The 27,739-nt window shown below is 39.3% G+C and overlaps 2 protein-coding genes across 2 annotated transcripts in view; both read left to right on the top strand.

Moving 5' to 3' along the window:
* Positions 1-3,299: 3,299 nt before the first annotated feature.
* Positions 3,300-8,959, top strand: tbxtb (T-box transcription factor Tb). The gene is made up of 8 exons (XM_015362754.2): positions 3,300-3,641; positions 4,046-4,310; positions 4,492-4,626; positions 4,982-5,043; positions 5,152-5,213; positions 5,744-5,920; positions 6,728-6,860; positions 7,868-8,959. Exons 1-8 carry the CDS (start codon positions 3,436-3,438, stop codon positions 8,133-8,135), a joined length of 1,308 nt encoding a protein of 435 aa, XP_015218240.1. The 5' UTR covers positions 3,300-3,435; the 3' UTR covers positions 8,136-8,959.
* A 9,510-nt stretch (positions 8,960-18,469) lies between these two features.
* Positions 18,470-27,739, top strand: part of pde10a (phosphodiesterase 10A) — a 94,503-nt gene continuing 85,233 nt past the window's right edge. Inside the window, exon 1 of the mRNA XM_015362980.2 lies at positions 18,470-19,707. Within this exon, the coding sequence (XP_015218466.1) occupies positions 19,623-19,707 (85 nt within the window). The 5' untranslated portion in view covers positions 18,470-19,622. The remainder of the gene's footprint in view (positions 19,708-27,739) is intronic.

Genomic DNA, 27,739 nt, shown 5'->3' with positions numbered 1-27,739 from the left:
TCAAAGGGGGAATCGGGTATATCCATACCAACTGTTATTAAACAATAATCCTACCTGCAGCATTTGTATTTCTCTGTCATCTTTGTCGGATGAGTCGCCTGTATTTCGCCGATTTTTAACGGTAGACATTACTTTTCACCGCTTAATCCCTTATTTTATTGTACTTCGTTTCGTCGGTAGAAACAGAAACCCCCACTCTTGAAAGTGCGCGCCGATGAGACACAAGACACAATGAGTCGAACGCAGAGAGCATCGATAGAGAGGCAATGAATGCTGGACCATATTAGATGGATGTTAAGACTTTTTCTAAAATCAAAATTGGAACCTTTTAAGGCCGTAGGATGTTTGTTTTACTGAATTTCTTCATGTAAAATGCGGTTTTGCAACGTGACACCTCATGAGAAACATTTGAAAGCGATATAAGCCTGAATTCAAGTTACAACTGTCCTTGTAACCGTTTACGTTTTACACTGTGGTTGATCGAACGAGACGAGATACAAAATAATAAGAGGTTAAGGTTTAATCGAGGCAACCATCTTACCAAAAACACACAAGATGAGTAAAGAACAATTTCAAATACTTAAGCTCTCGTTAGAATTCAATCTCATTACCCGAGGAAGTTTATACAAATGTTGATAAAAAAGTAAGACAAAATACGTATTTCTCTTTATTCATGGCAGAAAGCAGGTAAACGTGAGTTGAGATAAAACACGATTTTTCATTTAATGCCCAGCATTCGAAGCATTTAGATAAAAAACGCTATCAATATCACATATCACTAATTAAACGTGAGTTTCATTATATTGACTCATCTAAAAATAGTAAAAACAGGATTTTCAAGAACGTTAGTATTTTTGTTATGGAAAGGAGTAAACAATGTGAATCATCAAAATTATTGTCTTATAGTCTTCTTAAGTGTAAACCGTAACAGTCTAATTTGAGGGGTAAAAAAGTTCCCAAGCCATTAGGTTTTCTTTAAGAAGGTTTATAGCGAGAAGCTGGAGGAAGCTTTCGGCAGTAAAACCGTCATGCACGGCGACCCACTCTGAAAAGCCGGAGAACGCTCGCTGGTTGCTTGCTTTTTTTCCTCGTAAGAATTAGCCGTCTTTAAACACGATTTCAGAGGAAAGGACAATAATTGGCATCCCCTATATCCAGCTTATTTATGCAAGCTGTATATCCCAACGTTTTTGTATTTGTGCGTATTATTATAACAATAGTGGTAACCGCGGCATGAAAAATAACTATTGTCTTTGAGTTTGTGGAAAACATGGCACAGGCTACATTAATTATACATAATTTGGTAAAACAACTCCAATTTAATGTGAAAACATTACTGATAAACTTTTCAACAATTTTGAATTTTACGAGGGCTCATGTTATGCATTAAATTATGTTTTTGCCAATATAAATACAAATTATAACGTTTGTCAATATTATTTTGTCTATTTTCCTGTAGATTGTTATTGTTGAATGTTAACGTGGATATTTAGGGTTTCCAACCTAAAAACTAGAGATCTGACAGCTGTAAATTCCTTTAATTTGAAACATGGTTTCTTCACATAGTCGCCAATTTTAATTTAGAAACTTATATCTTATATATAGCTTGGGTGTTGTTAAGTGTTTTAACCCTAGCTATACATAGTTTGTAATAAATATTCGATGCAGTCTTACATTTTACGTAGTATCTTGTTTAAGGAGAACATTATTTTGCTAAAAACCTGTAATCTAAAAATAGTAATCTTGTAAATCCCACAGGCAAAAAGACACACACACACACACACCATTGTTAAAGCTCAAACATCACTTGGTGAAAATGTGTTCACGATTTATTTAATCTATTAATAAACTAATGAAAGCCGTAGGTTACATGCAGGACAATGGACAAAAGTTTGAAACAGGTTCCAGCTTTTAGGATGTGACCGAGCTCGGGTCTTGCTCAGATGCGTGTCAAAGAGAGATTGTATATATAAATGAAATTGCCAGTGTCTAAATTGCTTTTCAGTTTAAAAAAACAAACATTTTTTTTGTTTTTTGTTTTAATAATGCGAAAAAAGGAAGACATTACAAATAGTTATATTTTAAAAAGTTCAAATGTTAGTGTGGTAGTAGAAAAGAAATAAAATGCATGGTTTGAATTTTAGACAACACTGGGTTCTGCGTATATTTTGTGTTCACAATGAGGGCAACCCACTTTGAATATAAAAGCAGCAAAACTGATGTGGTAAGTATAGTGCAACACTCTCCCCCAGTCTCAGACGCCTATCACAATATTCAGGAAACCGACACTCAGACTGTCCTCTACATAAAAATATTTTTTAACTTTTGAATTCACATAACTGTAGGTTACTTTCCCAACACAGATATTCTTAAAAGAACACATAAGAAACAAGATATAAAATATAAACAGCAATATTGCCACTTTCCTTTCCTTTTTGATACGTTTATAAGGTTAAGCTCTTAACTCTCATTGTGGCTTCCTGGTCTTTCCGTCACAAGGATCCCCACAGAACAGCAGCCTTATTAATTTAAATACCCAGCAAGTCGACCACATTTTCGCATAATCAAAAGCTATGTTACAGATATCACAGTAAGACAATGTGACACATCATCTATCAATTGCTTTGGAAAACTTATCTACATTTTGTCTATCGTTTGGTGTGAAGTCAGGTGTCTATTGCAAATATTAATTCATGTGATTACGTTTTAATGTTTTGTATTTAAATATACAAAACCGGATAACCTGTTTTATACTCTTAAGCTGTTAATGGTTTTTGATAGGTTTACTTTAATTGTGTCAATATCCAAAACGCATATCTAGAAATGAAATTATTCTAAACAATTATAGGCTATAATGTGAAGAAGTAAAGTTTGATCATGTGTGCTTTTTACAGGCCCATGCAGTTTATTACATTTCGAATAATATGTGTGCAGGTTATTTTTATATTGCTGTAAATACAAAGACTGCAGAAAAATCAGATTGTTTTAATAATCCCTTTTAGACATAACTATAAACGCACTTAATTTCATTTTATTCAGATGTATCTATATGAATACCGGTTCATTTCCTCCTCGCAGGTGTCGGCTTTGATATAGGTGTAAATATTTACAGATTTTAGTAGCTCTATTTAAATTTGCTAGGCAATCGCCTTCAGACGCGACTTTTCTTCTTGACTGATATGGCCGCATCCGACCAATTGCCGAGAGAGACTTGCACATCAAAGCCATGCCCAACCAACCAGCTGCCTTCTGAGATGTTTTCTGGTGTGATGAGGAACGTTTGGGCTATTTATTGGCAGCCAGTGAACGTAATGACTTTCAGTCACCACTTCGAAGTCCTTTGTAATCTATGGGATTGTAATTGCAACACTGACTAAAGACATCCGAAGGCCACAGAAAGTTTTATTTATTGAAAGTCGGGAAAGTTTGGTCACAATGACCTCAAGTTCAACAGAGAGCGCAGGGAAGAATCTTCAGTACAGAGTTGACCATCTTCTGAGCGCGGTGGAGCATGAGCTGCAAGCTGGCAGCGAGAAAGGAGATCCGACGGAAAGAGATCTAAAAGTTAGTTTGGACGAAAATGAACTATGGCTCAAGTTCAAAGAACTCACTAACGAGATGATAGTAACCAAAAACGGAAGGTAGGTTTCTTGTGGGGTTTTTAAAACCCATGCTTCACCAAAGTAATAAGAAAATGGATGGCGCGTTTATTGCTAAGCAGCGTTAACACGGGCAATTTTGCTTGAATAAACATGTAATCGATTATTTTTGCAGAGATATATAATAAAACAAGAAGGAAGGGATCAAAAGAATGTTCAATCTGTATCTATCAACAATGTTCCTTGTTATTTGTGGGCAACCACAAAGAAGAATGAACATGCTGTCATGAACACCAATAATTTGAACATTTTTTAAAATAATTTCACATACATAGATTGATGCGTAGAAAAACTTTAATGGATGTGAAATTAGAGGATGTGTGTTTATTTGCTGCGGTGATTAAGCGGTTGAAGTGACCGAGTCCTTGCCTGTCTGTCCAATCCAGGAGGATGTTTCCCGTGCTGAAGGTGAATGTGTCGGGTCTGGACCCCAATGCTATGTATTCTTTCCTGCTGGACTTTGTGGCTGCAGACAACCACCGATGGAAATACGTGAATGGGGAGTGGGTTCCTGGGGGGAAGCCAGAGCCGCAGGCTCCCAGCTGTGTCTACATCCACCCAGACTCCCCCAACTTCGGGGCACACTGGATGAAAGCTCCTGTCTCCTTCAGTAAAGTCAAGCTGACAAACAAACTCAATGGAGGTGGACAAGTAAGTACAGTTCTTAAAAGAAAGTGTAAAAATGTGTATCCCATTTCGCCAAACAATGGTGTTTTTTAATGAGAGTAATTCAACGGGGAGCTCCACCTTTCAGCTGCAAGCCTGAATTGTTTTTTTTTTGTCTTCTTAATATTGTGAGTCTTCTAAACATATATCATGTACTTCCCTGCAGATAATGCTAAACTCTCTCCACAAGTATGAGCCCAGGATTCACATCGTTAGAGTCGGAGGGCCCCAGCGCATGATCACCAGTCACTCCTTCCCGGAAACCCAGTTCATTGCAGTAACAGCGTACCAGAATGAAGAGGTGAGAACACAGTTCTCCTGGAGTCGCGTGCCTTTAACCTGAAGGTCAAATTAAAAAAGGTGTTTGACTGTTTTTTTTTTAAAATAGCCCTCACAGAAAGCCATCAAGTTTCTATGGCTTTGTCATCTTTAGGAGCACTTCATGCTTTTTAAATGTGGAAAAGTGGAAGACATTTGTTTAATTGCACTACTCAGTAACCTGTGTCACAAATTTGCCATGATTTTATAGGTCACAGAAACAGCATGGAAGAAATGTAAAAATATTTGCACTGAAGGCGATGAAATATTTCTATACTGCTGCCGCATACGAAGTCTGGTGTTATTAGTCCAATGTCTGACCTTTCTGTTCTTTGCAGATCACGTCTCTCAAAATTAAATACAACCCATTTGCAAAGGCTTTCCTGGATGCAAAAGAACGGTACAATTATTATTTTTTTCATTATTAAATAACAATTTTTGTTGTACAACCTTGTTGCTTTATTTTCTTATTCCTTAACTGTTTCTCATTGTATCACTCTGTCTGTAGGAGTGATCACAAAGATATTCTGGATGATGTTGGGGACAATCAGCAGTCAGGATATTCACAAAGTAAGTCACAGGAAATAGAGAATTTATTTTAATATGTAAATATCACAAACTCTCTCATAATGTCATCAAGTAGTTTAAATTCTTATTAACCATAATTATAGTTAAACATTTTTTTGTTGGAGAAGTTGTATTAAGAACTTACACTTTATAATAGAGAAATTATACGTGTATGTTGATTACCAGAAGAGTGAATGTTTTTTTTACAGACTTGTACCTTTTAATTGTGTACATGGAAAATTATGAAAGATCTACATGTGATAAACCTCTAAATTCTGCAGAAATAATAAAAATGTATTCCAGCGCTTATAGTATATAACACAGACAATGATTAGCGACCAGTGCAATTACTCCAGAAATGGGAAATTTATAAATATGACACTAGAAGAGGCAATGGATAAAAGTACTGCTTAAAAATGTATTCTGATTAAACAATCCTTTACATTAAATACACGCATTGTACTTGCAGTGACAGCAGTGGAGCGCAGTTTTTGCAGACTTGAAATGGTCTTCTTCCCTCCCTCTCTGCCCAGTAGGTGGGTGGTTCATTCCAGGAACAGGATCTCTGTGCCCCCCGGCGAACCCTCACCCACAGTTTGGAAACCCGCTCACCCTGTCCTCCCCACATGGCTGCGATCGTTACTCCACCCTGAGGAATCACCGCTCGGCCCCGTACCCCAGCCCCTACGCTCACCGCAACAACTCCCCCAGTAAGTCTGAGACAGTGCTCAGAGAGACAGCCCTCTCCCTTCAGCACAAACCACAAAATCCTGCAAGCACATCTTAGAATGTCTTGCATTCCAGCCTCCTTTGTGTGAGTCTCTGAGCCCATAAACAACACAGCTTCGACTTGGGGTCAGACACACACTCCTTGCCCCACAAGACGAGGTGTGTACTATCAAGTGGTGTGTTCTTTAAATGCTGGTCTTGTGGACTACACACTGTACAGTCTGTCACTTTTTGGGGAGGTTCTTGGCATTGTTTGATTCTATCTGCCATTATTCTACTCGCATGCAAAAAAACCAAATGTACTTAAATTACAAAAGTACGTCAAGCACATGGTGGAATAAGACTTTCTTATTCTTGAATTAACTAGAAAACAGACTCTGGAAGTCTGAATATATACAAAGCCAAGGCCACGCTAGCCTCCACCTGTTGGGAGGGGGCACAAAATGGGTTTCAAAAATAGGAGAGGTGCCCAAAGACGGTTACATGATCCCTGTGTTTTTCCCATGTTTTTGTCATCTTTGTTTTTTGCTTTTGGAATGGCAATGAGGCTAGAGCATTTCTGGTTTTAATTTAGCCATAATTTTAGGGAGGTGGCCTCCACCCTTAGCCTCATCACCACTGGCCCAGAGACTGTCCAAGCTCACTAAACTCTGTTTAAGGACACAACTTGCCAGCCAGTTGGGATGTTCCTCACATAATGAATTAAATTCCAATTTAATTGATCAAGATGTGCAGTATTGTTATAAGCATCAGGTATCATCAGGTTGGCACTCTTTTACATTTTACAGCAGGCTACACAGACAACTCCTCGGCCTGTCTCTCCATGCTTCCAGCCCATGACAACTGGTCCGGCCTCCAGGTGCCCACTCACTCCAGCATGCTGCCTATGGCCCACAGTACCAGCCCTTCTACCAGTTCCAGGTCTGTTTGGCTGAGCGTCACACCTCCCAGGCCTGCAGAGTGCTCTCCTGCTGTCCACCCCCACGCTAACAGGCCTTTCACTGGCTGTTTAATTGACCCCGTTTAGATTTTTATTACACATCCTTTTTAATTAAGATGGCACTAGTTGTAGACTTGCAGGAAATGGATTGTTTAGTTGTTGTTTTTTACCTAGAGTTGTATTTCTTTATTAGCTGTGAACACTATAATTAGAGCAAGTGTACCAAAAAAGGCAACATCTTCATTTAATTTCACTAATGGCAGAATATTGAAATCTTATGTAGTATTAAACAAATACTCTATCAGCAGTAAGAAAAATATGTAAAAATCCAGGTTTGTGCAGTGTACTTCATCAGTAAGTTATGAAGTACTTGGGAGTATGTTAATTGGTTTTATTTTCTCTTTGTCACAACTATCCACTGGACAGAACCTCAGTTTTGGAAAAAAATATTTGAAATATTCTTGTACCCTAAATAGTTTTGTACTGTATAAGACTCCACTCTTTTGAAAACCACTGTAGTTTATAGTCTTAAACAGAAAGTTTTCCACCCTCCCCTTCAAAGTTTGTCACTAATTTATGGCCTGTAATAAACTCTGATTGTTCAACTTTTGTCTATTTGCCAATGATATCTTCTAAGTTAATTGAACCCTTGTAGTAGTCAAGATTTCTAGTGAAATTAACTAACTTAAGTTATGTGTTTTGAATACAGATTTTTCTGAAGCTCTCTAGAAGCCTATGGAGCCTATCTTAATTACTACTTTCTGGGCCAAATGAGTGTTCAGTTCCCTTAGTCAATATCACTGTCAGATGAAGTGTAGTTAAACAAACAGTATTTGCTACCCTTACTAGTGAATAATATGGATGGAGATCCAGAGACTTGCTTATGTCTGTCACTGTCGGTGGCTGTTCTTGGTTTTTCCTTGATGGATGCTTTTCGGTTTTATACTTAGTTTCTGATGAACGTCTTTGTTTCTCTTTTCCTTCACAGCCAGTATCCCAGTCTGTGGTCGGTCAGTAACAGCACCATCACCCCGGTGTCCCAGCCCGGAAACATGTCCAACGGGCTGGGCTCCCAGTTCCTCCGCGGCTCAACGGCACACTATCCGTCTCTCTCCCACCCTGTCGCAGCGCCCTCTGCTGGCTCACCTCTGTATGACAGCGCGGCCCCCGCGGAGGTGCACGACCCTCAGTACGACACCTCGCCACACGCCCGGCTACCCCCTTCGTGGGCCTCTGTCACTCCGCCCTCGCTGTAGCCCAGTGGCCTCGGGCGCGACGCTCGGCTCCCTTCCACAGCCACAATCCAACACTTTTTTTTTTTTTACAGCTGCATCAACAAGTGAGTTTTTTATTCAAATTCACATCAGGCTTGAGGCAAATGATCATCCCATAAAGGGAAAATAGTGCAACATATTATGCTCTTAGTTTAAATTATTTAATATGAAACATTTATGCAAGTGATAGAAATGTGTAAATAGTCTGTGTATTATTAAAAAAATAATTTCACTCTATGAAGACGGGGACGAATTAAATCGCATCTATGATGCAGTTTGTTTGGTTTCAAGCACAGGCATGCTTCTGGACTACACAAATGTGCTGCCTCTTTTCTACTGTGGCATGATATTACCTGTAGCTTTCTGCGTAGTGAACGCCTAACAGATGAGACAGCCCAAATAACCCTGTCTGTCTTGTGTGTCTTGTGTGGTGTAGAAACAGAAATATCTGCTAGGAGCACCTTGAGAAAACTGCTAATGTCTAAATGGAATGGAGATTTTTCCTCTTAAACTTCTCATACTTAAAGAATTTGCCTTTTTTTAACTAAAAGTTTAGGACATCTTTACAAGCCTCGATGTGGCAATTTTTGTGTTCTTGGGTATTTTTTTCCTTGTGTGCAAACTGTATATACTTTTCATTCTCTTGTCTATATTGTAAATACTGATAAAATTGTGTTTATTATTGTTACCTCACATCTGGGGTTCACTGTGTAAATGTCCTATATTTGAAACTGGAGTTTGAAACACAGAAATTGGAACTGTATTTGCAATGTATTTGCATACTGATGTGAAGTAAAACATTACACCTTTGCTACAATCTTTGTGTATCACTGTATGGTTTGGAAATTAAAATTCCTTAATATTCCTAAAGGTATTTTTGTTTTTTCCAAGGAATGTTAGGGACTATTGTACAGAGGAGAATGGCATGTAAACCCTTGATTAACAACAAAAAATGTAAATATCACATAATGAGAAATTACATTTGAGATCATCCATAGGTTGTGCACTATGGAGCAGGAGCAGAAGAGTGATTTATCCTTTGCGTGTCACAGGGTGCCAGAGGGATCGTGTTGTCTGAAGCCATTAGGGCTGTATTTGAAGCGAAGGTGCTGGGGTCACAGCTGGTTCATTTGCAAATGGCTGAGCTGGCACAAAGTCCACATGGGCTCTGTTTAACTCATCTGGAGGGGAATGTTCACTTCAGTCCTTCAGTGATAGCCCGCCAGACATCATCTACCCCAAACAGCCACCCGGTCCTAGGGAAGTTTGTTTCTGTGTGGCACGTCAAAATCAGAGGTATTTAGACCCCCCCCCAAAAGAGGGAGAGTTGAAATTTCTTCTGCAAATTTAAATGAAGGGTCACCATGGTGATGATGTCACTTAATTTTTCTTGCTCTCCAAAATAAGTTTGGTGACATCTAACACGACTGCTCCTGCACTCAGCAGGCTGTTGCTTTCTGGTCCATCTTCCTCTTGTAACTCCTCTTTCCTTTGTCCTCTGTACAGAGGGAGATGTACTGTGTGTTGTTTTCCCATACATTTCTTAAACATGTGGCCAACATTTTACTGCCTTTTTGACAGAAGTAGAGAAGAAACTGCTTTTGATTCAGGCTGGAAATGTGTATTGTTTTCTATGTAAATGGTTGCTCTGTCCGAATAAGCGATTGTGGGTTAAATAGAAACCAAATTCAAGCAACACAGGTTGTTGGGTTATTTATGAACGGGATTATTTCTCTGTATCCTGTGTTCAAATGCTCTACCGAACTGAGAACACGCATTACACAAGATGTTTTTGTGGGACAGCAGATTAATCGCTTTCTAAATACCTGAAAACTGCACCTCCTGCGCTGTACCTCCGTCTGTGTTAATGGTTAGCGGAATACTGCTTGAACATACACCACGTTCATTTTTTTTTTCATTCTCTTACGCCAGATTGATCGTGTTTTCCTTTTTTATTTCGTGTCTTTAAGGGTATTCTGTATTCATGAGGAACCTCACTCAGTTTGAATTTGAATATCCCTGAAAGTTAACACTTCATCGAAAGCTACACAACAAAATGTCGAAAGCATCAGAGTAATTTTTAGAAACATTTTGTGAACCGAGTAGATTGATCAATAATTGTGTCCCATTTTGCTTGCAGCATTCCTTGAGAAGTCTCGGGATCCAGACAAGGCTCTTTTAAGGAGGATATTTTTCACATGCTAAAAAAAATCGGGGTTATTCCTACAGACCGGCGGACCCTGCAGTTTTAATTATATGAAAAACTACTTGTTTGCAGAGCTATCCATCCATAACATTTCTGTCATGGGTCTGCACTTTTTTCTTTGCTGGTTACTGCTGGACCCTGGCTTAGAAAGTCCAGCACTGTGTACTTTCTTCTTATGAGCAAATTCTGCTACATAGGTGAGGAATTGCATCCATCTCTGCTGGCCGAGGTCCCAGGGGCGACTCTGCGACCAGGGGAAACTGAATGAACTCCTGACAAGACTCTTCAGGGCCGGTCAGGGCGAAAAACTAGCGCAATTAACCTCCCGAGACCCACCTGTTAGAACATTTTAATTCACACATTCACGACAAAGACAGATGCCTTTTAAATTAATAATGAACACATTTCGCAACGCTGCCTCATGAGCAGTGACGGTTAGTCGTGTGCGGTCATTATACCAAGGTTGGAAAAAAATATATATTTTTTTGGTCATTTGTATTTTCGGTCTTCGTTTTCTTCCAAGGACTCCGCATTTCAAAAAAGAGCCCTGAGAGGGATCACAACAGCGATCCTTGGGTACAACACAAATAATGTGTAGAATAATCGAACAAAGCACGGCACATTTTTACGCAGTGCAGATTTAAACTTGGATTTCTAGCGTTAGTTTTAGTTTTCTATGAGGCTGATGTCACAACACAATGTCGGGTTTGGGAAAAATCACAGACGCCTTTCTTTGATCGAGCACAAAAATGTCTTTTGCTTATTGAGGGGGTTTAGCAGTCAAGTTAGAAACGCTGCGTCGCGGTGTATCCAGATTTACCGCAGCCTGTGTCTCCTAATTGCTGGGGTATCAGCGGCAGGGTATGGGGTTTCGGCTCCGGGTTGGAAGTGCTTTTCAAACTGAAATCAGGTGTGAAGCTCTTCACTTGTTATTTAACGATAGACGGGGCTAAACGTCTCGAAATGTCACTGAAGCCAAACGGGACTTTTTTGTTTACAAAGTTCAGCTTCTTACGTAAAACAACGTACAAAGTTTAACTTTAAGATTGGGACTTGTACAACTCATAAAGATGAAATACATATAAAAAAGTAATTTGAAAGGCAAATAGGATCTTATTTAGAACCTAAAAAAATTAGGTTATTATTCAGAACCTAAGAACTTTCCTGAAAAAGCACAGGCGTCTTCAAATTATTCAGCGTAATATTTTTCAGTCTTTTTAAGATACAACCACCCTCTTTATACAAAAGCATATGCTTAACGAAATCTTGTTAACAGCAAGACAATAAATCACAACATCAATATCTTCCCGAGGCCACATAGGAAAGAGCAGTGATTCGGACACTGTGTTTAAGTGACGCGATGTTACTTCTAATCAGGACTATTTTATTCTAAAACTTCACATCCTTATTTATAATAACAAATCAAATGTAATAATATACACTCCATATACTTTTTTTTAACATGTACACATTCACTGAAAATCCTAGATGATAGAACTCTCAACATTGCGGCTTTTAATCACTAATGAGAAAAGGTTACAAACAGAAAGTTTTCTAACCTGCCTCGATGTAACTAGTTGTTCGTCGAGATTGTCCGCAGTAAAAAGTCATTTTCCTTATCGCATTTGTAAAAACGTTGATCGCCATCTAGTGGAAAGAAAACCTGTATAAACAAGTGAAATAGTTGTGCGATTAATGCTGAGATACTGCGGTGAATGTGAGGACACACAACAAATGCCTGCGTATATCCTGGGTTATTTTTACCTTCAGATTGTTTCCCTGCCCGGTATACAAATTATCTCTGCTGAAATACTTTTGCCTTCAGGAAAAAAAATAATAATTGGGGGTCTTTATTCGCGTATAAATGACCTGTATGAGCTAATATGGACTCCTTGAGTACTGAAGTCTTTTTACCTTCAGGAGCTCTTCTCTGAAATATTTGGCATCCCTCCAGGGAAAAAAAAAACGTGGGACCTTTGATTAGAGCAATTATTTGTATAGGTATATTGTTATACAGTTTTCCCCTGTAATTGACGTCTTATCGTTTTCAGTCATGTAATTTTTATAAAGTATGATTCCATGGTAACGAAGTGTATTCTTTCTTTTCCAGCGGGTTGGATAGCACATATCCTGGTGATACGGAATTTGTCATTAACGATTGGACAGGCGAAGGACGAACGCAATCTGATTTTGCACAATACATTTCAACCGAATCTCATCTCTTTTTTAAGTGTAGGTTACAGGCGAGGTTGAAATCTAGAGAGTCGAAGATTTTATATCATGAAGTGCTGCGATTTTACCACCTTCAAGAGTAGTCCAGAGTAAAAAGCATCATGTAATGCATTTTATATCTATATCACGTACACGAAGCCGAAAACATCGAAGTGTTTTCTCTGATTCGTGTGCAGTATTGGCGTGTTCTAAGCTCACAGCAGGTGGCGCAAGATCTCAGAACCTCTCAAATCTGCCAAACTGCCCCGCACAAGAGGGTTGGTTCCCCGATTAAGTAATTGATCATGTATTTTGAAATGTGTAGCTTTAAGTACAAATAGAAAATAGAAATAGAGTTATCTGTTCTCTTCTTGGATTTTTAAAGCACTTTGCACTGCCAGAATGTCTATACCTGTACTTAAAAAAGTGATGTTTAATATGATGAGTAGAGCGAAAATGATGGAAAAACGCCTGTCCCCGTTGCTACTAACTCTTCTAACATCTTGGAAGGACGATAGGCCAGCAATTGTCTGTCTCCTTCATCAAGTGCCAATTGTTTTCAGACAATGAACTCCTTTTCAGTTCATTTGATTCATCTCACGGGGACAGCTGAGTGGTGCCGTAGTTAGTTAGCTGTGCTGCCAGGCAGTGTTTGGGGTCCTGGGCTCAATTCCTGGGGTGCTGTCTGTGTGGAGTTTGTATATTTGCCCTCTAGGTTTATGTTGGTGTCCTCTAGGTGCTCTGGGTCCTCTAGGTGCTGTGTTCCGCCCCACAGTCCAGGCGGACTGGTAGGTTAACTGGCGTCTGGAAACAATGGCCCCTGGTGTGTGGAGTGTGTACCCTGCGGTGGACTATTGTCTCGTCCCGGGAGTATCGTATTCGCACACATTGCTTAGGCAAATAGGCTCTGGCTTCTCCCACAACCCGTACTGGATACAATGGTCAGATACTGGATGGATGGTCAATCTACTCGCGTGCAGGAAATCTAGAGAAGACGTGGAGCTCCCCACCACCTTGCCAAGGGGACAAGGAGGAAATGACTTGCCACATCCCTCACATGGTTACAACAGAGCGTACTGTTTTGCGAACTAGATATCACACAATGGGAAATGCTGTTTTCAACTCAAGTTACATAATGAGAATAAGAAGGTAGGATACCAGAAGAAGAGGCTGCAGTTTATTCTGCTGATGACTGACTGACAGTCCGTGTTGCTGAATACCAGGTGAAGGACAGGCTACCACTTCTGATGCGGAAAAGCAGCCTTTTGTTATTGTGTAAGAAATCGACGCAGTAAGGACAGGGAACATTCTTAGCTCTGAAAGCAAAGGTCAGCATGAAACTCTAGTGAAATGAGATTGTATTGGAGCCAGACGTAGAATTTATTCTCAAGACCGTCAAAAAATATATGAGATGAAAATAGAAGGTAAATCTCTGGTTCTTGCCTAATTATTTGGCCAGATTACTTCAGTACATTTGCAAAATGCTTTTTACAGTTTACTCATGGTTTTTGCATACATAAAGCATAACATTATTGATAGTGATATGTCCCCTCTACTACCGAAAATATTCTGATGTCCTGAATATTGTCTTATGTGCTTTTGAGTGGTTTTGTTGCAATTGCGTAGTTTGAGTGGAAAACAAAACATTGGCTGCGAGCATATCAGGATTCTGTTGTTCGTCTGTTGTCACTGCTGACAGTGAATCCGTTTTTCGCTGTCAATATGTCAGCTTTTTATGGGAGTGCTAATTATTTATGTTACAGATTATAACAGGGAAATAAACAGGATTACTAAGAGTACAGTTTCGGCTGTGGTATAGACTAGGCACCTGCACTTCACACAACTGTACGAGGGCAAAAGAGGTGAAATTTCTGAAAGCCAGACACTTCTAGGAGTCAGCAGAGCTGTAGATCGGAGAGACTGTAAAAGACCAACCGGGACGTTTTCACGGAACACACGCAAGCAGAGTGTAATGATGTACAGCTCAACAGTCAAGTCCACCATTGCATACGTCAATACGAGGTCGGTATTTTGGCAGATTAAGTCTTGTTAATTTCACATCATCGAATGACTGGAGCTTTAAGTTTACTTGCGCCAAACCCTCGAGTTTAAACCGCCGGCAGTGTTTGTAATCTGGATTTCTTGTTCAAGAACAGTGCAATAAATTGCATTTGCTGGGGAAGAGGACGGATTTCATGCAAGCCTCATCTTATGAAAATAAAAGTACTTTAGGCGCTTAAAACCCGGCCGTCGTGATTGCCCTAGATATAAATCCAAACGTTTTAAACGCTATTGAGGTCAACAAACATCTGTCCGTGAGGGGGAAAGGGGTTGAATTAGAAACGAGCATTCAAGTATCAAGCGACTTTTTCTAGTCTTTCTCACTTTCACTGAGGGTGTACAACAGATAAGAATTGCTCCTAACACAAAAAGACCACAGTAACATTAAAATTAGTGATGTGAATGCGATCTTTCCGTATTTTGTGAATACATTTTAAAGTACGTTTTTGTACTAGGGAAATCTGTAGAACAATGGCTTTCGTGGAAAACATCGTTAGATATATCTATAGCATTTTTTTTTGTACCGTCAAACAAGGAAACATTAAAAAGATTTAAAAAACTATCAAGCATATTGGGATATATTATGACATAATATAAACTCGAATCTACCATATAAAAATGCTACTATGATCAGAAAGAAAGCACCCCTTTCGTGCTAGAGATACTGTAAAAGCTAGGACACGCAGTCAATAGATCTTGGACTTTCAAATAAGAGCGCCACGGTGGTGCATTGGTTGGTATTGTAGCATCGCTGCAGTGCGGGACCCGGGTCTAATTCCTGAGGTGTTATGTGTGGAGTTCGTGTGTTCCCCGCGTGTTCGCGTGGGTTTGCCGTGTGCTCCAGTTTCCTTCTACAAAGATCTACTGGTAAATCATCGGGCTTCTGGGAAAATTGGCGGTGGGGTGAGTTTGTCTCGACGTGTGCCCAGCAGTGGACTTGCTTCAAGTCCATGGTGTCCCCTGTCTTATGCCCGTTGCTTCCCGGGATAGACTCTGGGTCCCACTGCATCCCTGTATTGGATAAAGCGTTGAGAAAATGGAAAACCGATGGATGGACTAGAAGTACTACGTCTACATTTACTTGTTTTCCTGCAGGATGGAAGTTACAAGTTTTACACCATGATATAAATGTGCTTGCAAACCAATGAAACATCCAACAAGACTATTTTTCAGTCATATTTCATGCAGCTTTCCTGCAAATAGTATCAGACCCTTGTTTATCGCTTCTAATAGATTTTTTTTCCTTACTCGCTCTCTCACACATGTCACAGGCCGTAGCAAAAAGAAAATGTCGTTTTGTGCCAGCAATGAGATGCCTGAAGGCTTGGATTTTTTGTGTTCCCTGTTCTGCTGCCCCCCCCCCCCCTTCTCATTTTTTTTTTAAAATAATCCCATTAGGATCCTATTGAAAAAAAAGCCCCTTCTGTCAAAGCGGGAGCATTGACGCAAGCAGCTCTGACGTCAGCAACTGCAGTGAATGAGAGAGCGAAGCGCGTGTTTGCCTACAGAAAACACTCCGGGCGTCACTGGCATAAATGAAACGGCCGAAATGAAAGCGAAAAAATCTACATAAAACCCTCCAGCTCACAGAGGGAGGGATATTCAACAAAGGTTCATAAAATATACAAATCGGCCACATTATAAGATAGTACCTTACAAGGTAGATGTGCTACTAAATACGAATTCGTGGAATGCGTTCAGTTAAGCTGAATGAAAGGAAATAAAAAAAAGGAGGTGAAGGAGACATTCGTGTCCCAACAAGAATTTTCCAGACACAATAAAAATCATGCTTGCGTTGGTTTTGTGCAATTAAATATAACAAGTAATGCTGTGTTTTCATTATTTAATCATGTCGAAATGAGTTTCCTTTTCATAATGCAAAAAATGAACCTTTGCTGTAGAGCTTGTCGTGTTGCGGTAACGAGGCACAAGTTCTGAACAAAATGTGGGGCTCAAACGCTTCCTTTTACGATGAAGGCATCACGGAGGTTTACAATGGGTATGAGGTGGATTCAGCTCGGTATAGGTCATGTTTCTTCTTCCAGTGGTGCTTGATGTTGCCCATTTGGTGTTTTTCTGACACCTTTATTTTGTTGTTCCCTGCTTAGTTTGATCATAGTGAAGAGGGCTGCAGGTGTATGTCCTGATAAAACAGTCTCACGTTGTGCATCTTTGTCTGCTAGCCGAAGAACAATTGAGCATGCATTTTAAATTCTTACAGCTCCAGCAATTAGCAGTGACGTTGTTCGGATGGACTGTATGCTAAGCATGGGATGCGTTATGGCCGATTGAACTGCATGCAAGGAACAGAGTAATTTTGCTAGAAAATAAATCTTGGCAGTGTATTCCTTAGTTAAACACAGGGTACTTCAGCTCAATGGGTGTGTGCAGCACAACCATTGGAAACGTTTGTTGTCAAGGTTCATTATACACGTGCTTGAAGGGTTTGAGGGCATCTGAAGCAAAACAGTGGATAAATCATGCCACACAATTCATCCACATCCCCAGTAAACCCGACATGTTTCTGTTTGGCATCATGTGAGAATGATGAGCAAAATAGTCTGTATTTTATACCATCACGATGAACCTTTCTGAGTCATATACCGTTTTTCATCCTGAGATAACAAACGCATTATCCCTGATGCTTTCAAGAAGTTGAATTCCCAAGTCAATAAAATGTGTGCTTGCTGAATTCCATCTCCCGTCCTTCGTTTTTTCCTCACATTCTTTGTAGTTGCTCCTATAGGCTATAATAAGCACCGACATTTTTTGTTTGTGTACAGTCATAATTTTATTTTTAAATCAACAGATATCTGCAGATATCTGGACAGTACTGTTAGATCAGAGGTTTGTTTAGGACTTCGGCACCTTAAAGCAACCACGAAATTCGGTGATTCATTCATTTATTTATTTATACCTTGTTATATAGCGAGACAAGCATGCGAGTCTTTACCTTGCAGGTCACGTATGTTGCAAAATACATATGAGAAACTTCTTATTCAAAAACGCATAATTACAACTGCCACATTAAAGAAATTGGCAACAAGTGATTCCATAGTTAAAAACCTGTATCTGTCATATGGATCCGTTAAATTCAATGTCTTAATTTTTGTGACAATGTGTTTTAACCGATTTTAAATCCAAAGAACAGTAGATAAACGTTCTGAACGAATAATAAAAAAACAGGCGCCTTTGACATCATGACAGATGGGTGTAGAAGAACAATAGTTTCGCGAATAACAATCTTTTGCAGACACGACTGAAGTGAAGTGGAAACCGACAAACCGCAGCTGTCGAGACGCGACCACCATTGCTACACTGCGACCATATCCTGCCTCTGCTTTTTGCTTCGAGAACGAGCTCTTCGTCCATCTACTGTATAGAATTGTGTGGCATTCAGGAGGGGGCGGAAACACGAAAATAGCATCTTATGGACGCAATTTCACAAATTCATGTAGAAATCAGATGCACCACCTTGACAAGAACAATAAACGTCTCATCTGATTTTAAAGACACGATTTACTGTCATAAAAAACATTGCAATCAGTCTATACTCGCTTTATTAATCTTAGCAAAATGAATTAATGAAAGGCGATTGATACATCTTCTATTCCAAGCTTTTATTGGTGTGTGTGTGTGTGTGTCACTAATTAACTTGGAGCGCAATTTATTTAAAGGTCGAGGTTGCTTGCGTAGGATAAGATGGGTTATCATTTGAGCGAATTTGAATTGCAGCCTTGGCACCGTTTGCAAGGGAGCTACTGACGTCATCGCCTCCTTCTGGACGTGAGATCCGCTCAAGTACTGCTGGACCCCCTGTTTACAGCAAACTCCTAAGTTACACGGTGCTGCCACAAAAGGCAGGCTACACTGGGCTTGGTGTTAAACATATAGAAAACATCGCCGTGAACATTTCGCAGAAAATTACTGAGACAGTCAGATGTTGAACCATGCCAATCTGGTCGCTTTACATCTCCCTAGCAACTGGATTAAGAAGTTTTATGAAGACGCTACCAAAGGCAAGCAGAGCTTCTTTAACGCGTCGGGGGGCTGAGGATTTCTGTATTAAAGTGAAGGTACTGTCTTCAGACTTTACAGCACTTTAGTGGTATTCTGGTTTGAAACGGGAATAGGTACCCGATGAATTCTCGCCTCTACAGATGCTGACAGCTGCTGTCACCTAACACTTCTCTGGGTACAGTATGTGACACGGTAATAGTGGTGCAGGCATTCAAGTGTCAGTCTGGAACACTTTTATCTTCTTTTCCTCTTGTACAGCTTTTGAGCCTGTGATCTTCTTAATGTTCAGGACAGTGCCGTTTCTTATATGCTCACTTAACGCTTGAATTTGCGAAGACTGTAGTGCAAGTGTCAGTCTGCATGGATATTTGTCCCCCGTGTGCGTCTGAGTGTTGGATTCCAGCTGGTTCTCTGCCAGCCTTGCAAATGACTTTAATGAAAATACTGCCGTTGGAGACTGAAATTAAACCGCTGACCCCAACGCTGCCTCTCCTGCCGGCGATAAGAGGGCTAGCGTTTCTCCGCTCTTTGACTCTAATGCACACTTCTACGCAAAACGCTGTTCATCTGAATCTCGGACACACGTGATCCTCAAATTGTGCAGTATTCTTCATTTGCTAAGCAACAATCCTAAGCGGGTTTTTTTTTTCTTTTCCTAAAGAAAAATGTTTTTTTCCCTGCATGTATATCTCGAAACTCCACCTCAGCGTCTGAGACTGCCTTGGATACAGCAGTCTGGTACCCGCAACACCTAGCAACTTTTTTCCTCCTCGCGTTCGGTTGGGGGAGTAAACTACACCAGAAGAGAGCGGAGAGAGCTGAGGGGATTGTGGTTTGTTGGGATTTCTGCACTAGTCCCTGCCTATTACATGCACTTGATCGGCAGCCAGTTGAAAGTGTCTCGATTCCAACCGATTCCCGACTGTCACCTTAGAACGAAATAAAGCTCTTCGAAGCGAAATATTAACCCAATGTCGAGGAAACGAAAAACTCCAGATGGTGAACCAGATATCGCGAATGACGAGGGGTCTCCACGCGCGAGCGGGAGTGAACAAGGTAAGAACTCCAGTGTCGCTGCTACAAAACATGACTGTAAAAGCTTAGTAACAGATTTGCCTGGTTTCTGGAAAGGGGTGATTGGATACATGTGGAATCCATCTCAACAACGAGCCATTCAAGAAATCATGCCTGCTTTGATAATATAATGCAATTTACATATTCATACCCAGTAACTCTTAATATTTTCTCACACAGACAAAGCATAAAAGTTATTAATGCGTGCTGCATTCAGAGTGAAAATCATCGTTGCGATATGTGTAAAGGAAACTGAAAAAAGAGCAACATGAAACCAATAAACCCATATTAACAAGTCAAGATTAAGTTAGTTTAAACTCGCGTGCATGTGATGCATATGTATGCTTTCTGGAAGGAAAATGTGGAGACGTCACTTAATTACGTCATCCTGGTTTTGGAAATGTAATAACATTTGAAAAGTCCTTTCTTCAGCACAGTGCGTTCAGCCGATTTGACAAACCGGGCTCTCTTTGTTCTGCCCAGATAGATGGGTACACTTGTGAGATCATTTCAATAAATGTCATTTTAGCAAAAGAAAAAAATAATGTAGAATGTAAGAAAATATTCTAAAAATCTACAATCTAGTTTTAGATAGGTTTATCTGTATTACACCGATTTTATCTATGAAGTTGGGTGACGATTTTTGTTGCAATATTTAAGCATTTCTAACCTTGATATGTCAGATGGAGTAACAGCATTGCAACACAAATAACGACCTTCATCATTGTGTTAATGAGAAAATAACTATAGCTCAGTTGCAAAGAGATCATTTAAAAAAATGTTTTGGAACCCAAATGCCAAGGCCTTACTGGGCCTGATTGAAAAGGCACATGACAATAAAACGAAATGGCACACACATCATTTTTTTCCAAGAGACATGCCAGTGTAGTGTATGTTTTGAGGCACAGTAGATAGTTTTAGCATATTTTCCAATGAGTGAAAATGGTGAAGAGAAAGACATAATGTTCAGGTTATTAATCCACTCAAACAGGACACCTAAAAAAGGGTTGTGGGACCTTATGAAGACATAATGGTGGCATAGGTACCTATGGATGAAATGCTGTTTAAATAAGGGTAGAGGAGAAAAATGTCTCACTGATTTATACAATCAAATATGTGTAGGTGTAGTGTATATGCAACTCCAATGTTACATATAAAGCATTCAATGTCATCTTTCTTTTGCTTCCATGTTATCACATGTGACAGTTTTCATCATTTTCATCACATTTTATTTTGCGAGTTTATACCTATAAAAAGCACATAAAAGGTGTTAGTATCTTTATTTGCAAAGAAAAATCAAGGCCTGTCTGTGCCTAGCTGGGATTGGTATCTCATGGTGTAGTGACAGCTTCTGCAATGCAATTGCGTAACATTGTGATATTCATCACAGAAAAGGAACATTTCTAGAGCAGCAATATCAGGTTTTTGTTTCTATGTTTTGCCTCTAGATTTTTGAGAACTATGTCATTTTACATAATTTAGCATATTGCACCAAAAAATGTATTTCTGAACTAAATTTCTAAATACTGATTTTTATTGGAAAAAAGATTGAACATTCTAATCAACAACACTGAAGCCTGTTCTTCTTTACAGATGTACTGTAAATTAAAGAGAACGCACAACCTTCAAATGAGGTTTCAATCAGCCCTTAGCTTATACAATTATAAGCTATAAGCCTATGGCTAAATTTTCATTGAAATCTATGTGCTGTACTTTATTACATTTTGCAGGAAGTAATATTTTAGAGAACCGTCTAGTTTTCTGTTTTACCTGATTTTACTTTTTGCAGTACAAGTGCCCTTTTACACTGTCTAAGGAACAACAAATCAATACTTACAAATGAAAATCCATTTGGCCCATCTGGTAGATTTGATAGGATCCCTGATCTAAGGATTTCATCCACTAACCTGAAAGAAGCTTGTTCCACACTCCCGCAGTCCTTTTTGTAAAGAATGGCCTCTTGTTCTGTTTTTAACACACTTCCTCTTAGTTTCTACTTGCGTCCCCTAGTTTGTTTGTCACAGCTGACTTTGAAAAAGCTGGGTTGACTTTCTTAATACTGTACCTTGGAGGACACTGAATACTGTAAATTGAATCAAGAACCCGCATAGTTTCCTCTGTTCAGTTCAATGTTCAAGACAAAGGATCAGTTTTTTTTCGGAGATATGTTTAGGTCAAATAATATATCTGGTTGCATTTATCCGTACTGGTTCCAGAGCAGCAATATCATCATCTTTGTGATGTGGTGAACAAAATTGTGCAACAAATTGAGTAGTGTAGTTTATTGTACAGATTGCACAAATTCTACGCTATAATTAAATATCCTATTATTTTTTCTCTATTTTTTATTGCTTCTCCACGTTGTCTAGAAGATGGAAATGATCACCATCCCTAAGACGATTTCAATCAGAGCCTCATCAAGTTCAATGTTTCATGAAAGTAAAACTCAGAGTACTAGTATCAACAATGTGGTAGTATGTTCAAGATTCCAATTTCATCTGCATGTAAAAATGTAAGGCTTGATCATTGCTATACAATACTCCAGGTATTCTAGAGCCTCTTAAAGGGTTCTGTCAAATCAGTAAAAAGTATTGCAATTGACTTGCAGATATATTCATTATTTATTACACCTGTCACAATAATTGAATTGTGATTCCTAAATACAGATTTTGACTGTTGTGGCAAAGCAAAAAAGAAAAGAGTAAAAGTACACGGGTGATGTGTGTATACTCGACTGTGCATGAGGCCTGTCTGGTCCGAGTGTGAGTCTGTGAGGGATGTGAAATCAGTGTGATCAGGTGTATCAGCTGCAAGCTACTCGTGTTTAAAAAACAGAACAGGGACACATCTTAGATATTACACTACCCTGAAGTTGTGTCATTATTGTGGTTGTTTTTTGGACAAGAGACTCATTGGGTGGATTTCTCCCTGTTCTTTTCCATTTTCAGCGACACCTATTTATTTCTCTTGTCATATTCTTTATCCATCCTATTTTCTAAGCCCTTCTTCTAATTCAGGGTTGCAGTGGAGCCAGAGCCAATACCAGCAAGCTAGAGGCACAAGGCAGGGTACACCCTGGACAGGGCACCAGCCCATTGGAGGGCAGACAGACAGATGCAAACCCAGACATGCACACACTCACACCCAGGGGCAGTTTTCCCAGAAGCCAGTTGACCTACATGTACCAGCAGGACTTGCATGTCTTGGGATTGTGATAGGAAACCAGAGCCCTGGTCCTGAATTTAACCCAGGGCCCCAACGCTGCAAGGTAGCAATGCCAACCACTGCGCCAGTCTGCTGCTGCATCTTCTTTAGCATTTAAAATAACTGACAAAGACTCTCACGTTTCATCTCTTCCTCACATTTTCTTTTGAAAATCTCATGTGCTGCTTATAGCAGCAATGTGGAGGAGTGGTTAGGAATCCGGACAGAGGAGTATAAGGCTGTGGGTTTGGGTATTGGTTGGAGATCTACTGTTTCATTATTATGAGAGAGGGGCTATATGAGATCAGTTTTCTTTCAGAAAAATCTATTCACGTTTACTTCTAACACAAAGTATGTTTATTAGCATCACACATTTTACTGAGATGAGAAAACCCCATATGACTGAAGCTATGATATGTTTATTTCAAGATCTGTTTTGAATTCTGAAGTAAAGGCATCAGGTGTTTTTGTCAGTGATTGAAAAAAGGCTTCTTTAATCACAATTGTAATATCTGAACCTTTCTTGTTGTGACAGTAGTTTGGTAGTCTTGAAGTAAATAAAATACCTAGACTCACAATGTTTTGTTTTGGTAAAATATACACTTGTATGGCTTTCACTGTGGATATGTTTCCATAATGTGACACTTATCACTGTATTCTTGACTGGAGTAAAAATTAGATGGAAAAAATTCTGTACATCTCGTTTCTGTGCAGCGGTGACCCAGGACATGGTGGGCAGATGTGAGCTGGTAGTGACTTCAGAGAGAAACATGCCACTCGTCCAGCAGGTGTGGAGCTCACTGCATATCAAAATGTTATGGATTCCAAATTTTAGTGGTCAGTATGAGTAATGGCTATAAAGCATACAAATTGCCAGGATATTGAAATTAATTATTAACTTATTGACCAGACTTTCTCTTTGTTAATTGGTGTAATAGAATATAATTGTGATTAAAGTATGATTATTATTCATTTATTTGGCTCACACTTACTGTACATCCAACATGGCTTAAATTTGCACCCATGTATACAGGTGGGTATTTTTCCTGGAGGAATGTGTGTGTAGTACTTTGTTTAAGGGTACAACAGCAATGTCTTACCTGGGAATTCAACCCACAGTCACCCAGTTGTAAATCCAGAACCCTGGGCGTTTCTCACACAGCAGCAACAAGGAAAAAGAAATGGAATGTTTCTTCTGAAGTCTTGCTTAAACTAGCATTGCTGGTAAATTTGAAAAATATTGAATTTCGCTATTAAAATGTTGTTAGGTTATCAATAAAAATAGGACAATTTAATTGATGGTTTAATTTGAGTGACCTTCCAAACAAACTAGAAACCATCTTGAATTTACAGGGTCAGATTATTTGACTGTCACAAACGACAAAAAATAGGAAATCTGTTTCTGATTTGGATGTTTATTTTTCTGCCAGACATCTTTGCTTCTATCTAGTTAAATTCTGTCATGAAGAACTGTGTTTGTAAGTTGCGGATGGTGGGCAGGTTATCTGATTTTGGCCTGAGGGAATCTATGCATTAGCTCCTGCTGCACACTTCCTTAAAATGGAACCTCCCCAGTTCTACATCATATCTGAGGGACTGAGTACAGTGGCATTCACTATGTTGCTTGGGGGAAAACAGACTGAGTTAGTGGCAAAGCCAGGGTTTGAACTGGGAGTATCTTGGAATCAAGTCAATTGTCAGTTGATCGTCTGGCATTTTTAAAGAAAAATTTAATATTTTTCAATGTATACAACATCAAGAGAATTTGCATATAAGTACTACACATGCAGTGGTGTGGAGTGTATTTTCAAGTAAAGTCATGTAGGGATAACCTGTCAATGCATTTGACCAGCTGCAAGCTTAAAATGTAAATTTGCTGTGGAATATATACGCAGACTAATATTGCTTACATCGTTCAAATCCATGTGTCGACGATCTTCTTCACAAAGTCTTCTATATCTGTGTTATAAATCTTCTTCTAGCCTTTCAGTTCGTGAAGTTTTATTATTTTTAATTAACATAACCTCTACCCTAGACTGAGGTGATGAGCAGTTTGAATTTGTAGATGTAGAGGTATTCTGTGCAGGTACTAATATAACTGTCCCGCTTTTTTCATTCTGCATGACTTCAGCTATTTCGCTGACGCCCCAATACAGTATTGGAAGTGCTGATATAGCATGCTGAGCTCACGCAGTATGGCAGGAAAGTAGAAGTGCATACTGCAATGTCAGTGTGAACTAGATTAGTGCCCCAATGTTGCCTATACCTCACACGATAGAAGGAAAAATGATCTAATCAAATTCTGTTGGGTAGAAATATATAGCTGCATGTTAATATCAATTTGAGTTCTGGCTGGTCATGCAACTTATGACTTGCATGCTTTGACTGCACGCACAGCACAGTACAGATAACAAAATCTTTGGACTGCTCCAAGTGGCTCATCCACTAAAGATGTTCTCCCAGAATTCAGGATCAACCTTACACTCCAGACAATTTGGGTTGAATCCTGGGTAAAGTCATCAACTGACTGTGTATTGGATTCACAAAGCAGTATTACACAATTGACTGTGCGCTGTCTACACTGAGTAGGCTTGAGGTGGTCCAGAGTGACTCCAGAGACCGGCAGTGCATCTGCAAGCTTGCAGTGCTAGCAGTGAGAAGTGCTCCACTCCTCCAGTCAGTTTGGAGCTCAGTCATTGTATGAAGGTAGGCACATTGGAGGGGTTTGTACAAAGGCCATCTTTCTCCCTTATGGTAAAAGCTTTGAGTGGTAAGTAGATTAGTGATTTGTGGTTTTCAATGTCAGTAAGATATAAAGGCTGGCATCCAACATATCCAACAATGATATTCAGTTATTAAGTGCAATACATGTCATGCTCATAACACTAAGATCTGTCTTCTAAATCAACTTGACCTCATCTAGCCATGCAAGTGGTAACTAAGATATGTAGTGAATGAAATGATTTAAGACCCAAAAAGAAAATAATTCTACAGCTCCCAAGACTTCAAAGCTTCCATGTCCTCTGCCTGAAGTTAAATAATACAACAGTGTTTATTACTAAGTTTGTCACAGTTTGGTTAAATTTGGATCTTGTTAGAATGAGAACAACATTCTAAAACATAACTACCAATACAGCATTGCTTATTTGCCTGTTTGACACATTCAGCTTTTTGTGCTCCAAATGGTTTGCATCATCAGTGGCTGAAAATGCCTCTATTTAAAAAAATGAAAAGGATGAAAACGATGATGTAATCACAGCCCATCAGCCTCCATCCTGTAGAACAGAATTGCAGGATGTAAACAAAACAGGGAAACAGTCAATCTTTCAGTTTACAGTAATTATCTTTTTCAGGGTTTCTGCTATGCCAAAGTTTACAATAAGTGTGATCACATGTTTGAAGAGTGCATAGTTATTTATGCACATAACAAAGGAGAAGCAGTTGTGAGTGCTTAAATTGGCCATAGCATAACTCTCTGTGACAATTAAAGTAGATATCAGAGAACTAATAATTTAATCAACTTTATTACGTTTGTATAGGAATTAAAAAATGAAAGGGTTTTGCCTACATAGCTTTCCTTTTTGCCATGAAATACACCAAATGAGGAGATAAATTATCTTAGAATCTTAACATTTCAGGTTTTGATGTTTCAAGTTATGAGAACATTAACTCTGCTGTTTTCTGAAATCAGGGAGTATGCAGTCACAGGCTTGCAGCAGGCAATGGTTAAAGGTGTTACCCTATCATTAAGTCAGGTTCTTCTTCACCTTTATATATAGATCTTACTACATCTACTACATTCACCCCGAATTTACACATAGTTCATGATGTCAGTCCTGTGTATACTTCCAAACTTGTATTTTTGCACTGTGAATTGCAGTAAGAAAAAGAGATTTGAAGGTGTGACATGAATTATTCATGGTCTTCAAGTCGGAAACATTAAAAAGTAGAAAAAACAGCAGTATATAAGAAATGTTTGACTGATTTTTATTCAACTGTTGCTTCCCAGCTTATATCACTCTGCTTCATTTAGATTGTATACTCCACAGTACTATTACATAAATAACAGTGCCTATATATTGTCCATCCATCCATTTTCTAACTGCTTCAGAGCCTGTGCCTCTCCTGGCGAGCAATCGGCACATGGTACGATACAGGCTGGGCAGGACACCAGCCCGTCAGGGGCAGATACACAGACACAAAAACGTGCATCCTTGAAGATAACAGCAGACTTGGATCAAGTTGATCCAGCCATAAGTGTTTAGAGGCCGTGCTTGATGGATAAACACACACCAGCAGGGAGCACAATTCAGGATGCAACAAGCTATTAAACAGAAGGAACAGATTCCCTTTGTTGTGAGAAGATCAGAGAGTGTTTTCATGTCTCCATGGACATCAGTAAACATCTCTTGGAAACAATGCTATGATCATGTTACCACTGAAATAATGGGTGGCAATATATGTATGAGTACAAGTAATAGGTTTATTCCATGCTGAAAAAAAGAAGAAAGAGAACACAACGTTTCGGCCGTGGAGCCTTCTTCAGGTGTGAGAGAGACAGGGCAGTAGGCAAAGGTAAAGGCAACTTTTATTCCATGCTTTTTTTCAGCATGGAATAAACCTATTACTTGTTCCTTTGCAGCCTACGCATGCTGACGCAGCTCCCCACCTGAACTACTATGTATGAGTACACTGTACTGTCCTCTTTGGGAAACACTATGTGCATAGGGACCTGTTGAAGACAATATTATTCAATATTATTCACTCCATTTATACACCAATAGCCTTTCTCTCTGACACAATACATTTC

This window comes from Lepisosteus oculatus, chromosome 17 (genome assembly GCF_040954835.1).
Source record: "Lepisosteus oculatus isolate fLepOcu1 chromosome 17, fLepOcu1.hap2, whole genome shotgun sequence".
In the NCBI taxonomy this organism is placed as follows: Eukaryota; Metazoa; Chordata; class Actinopteri; order Semionotiformes; family Lepisosteidae; genus Lepisosteus; species Lepisosteus oculatus.
Note: the sequence above shows the minus strand (reverse complement) of the source record. Positions and strands in the feature narration are given on the sequence as shown.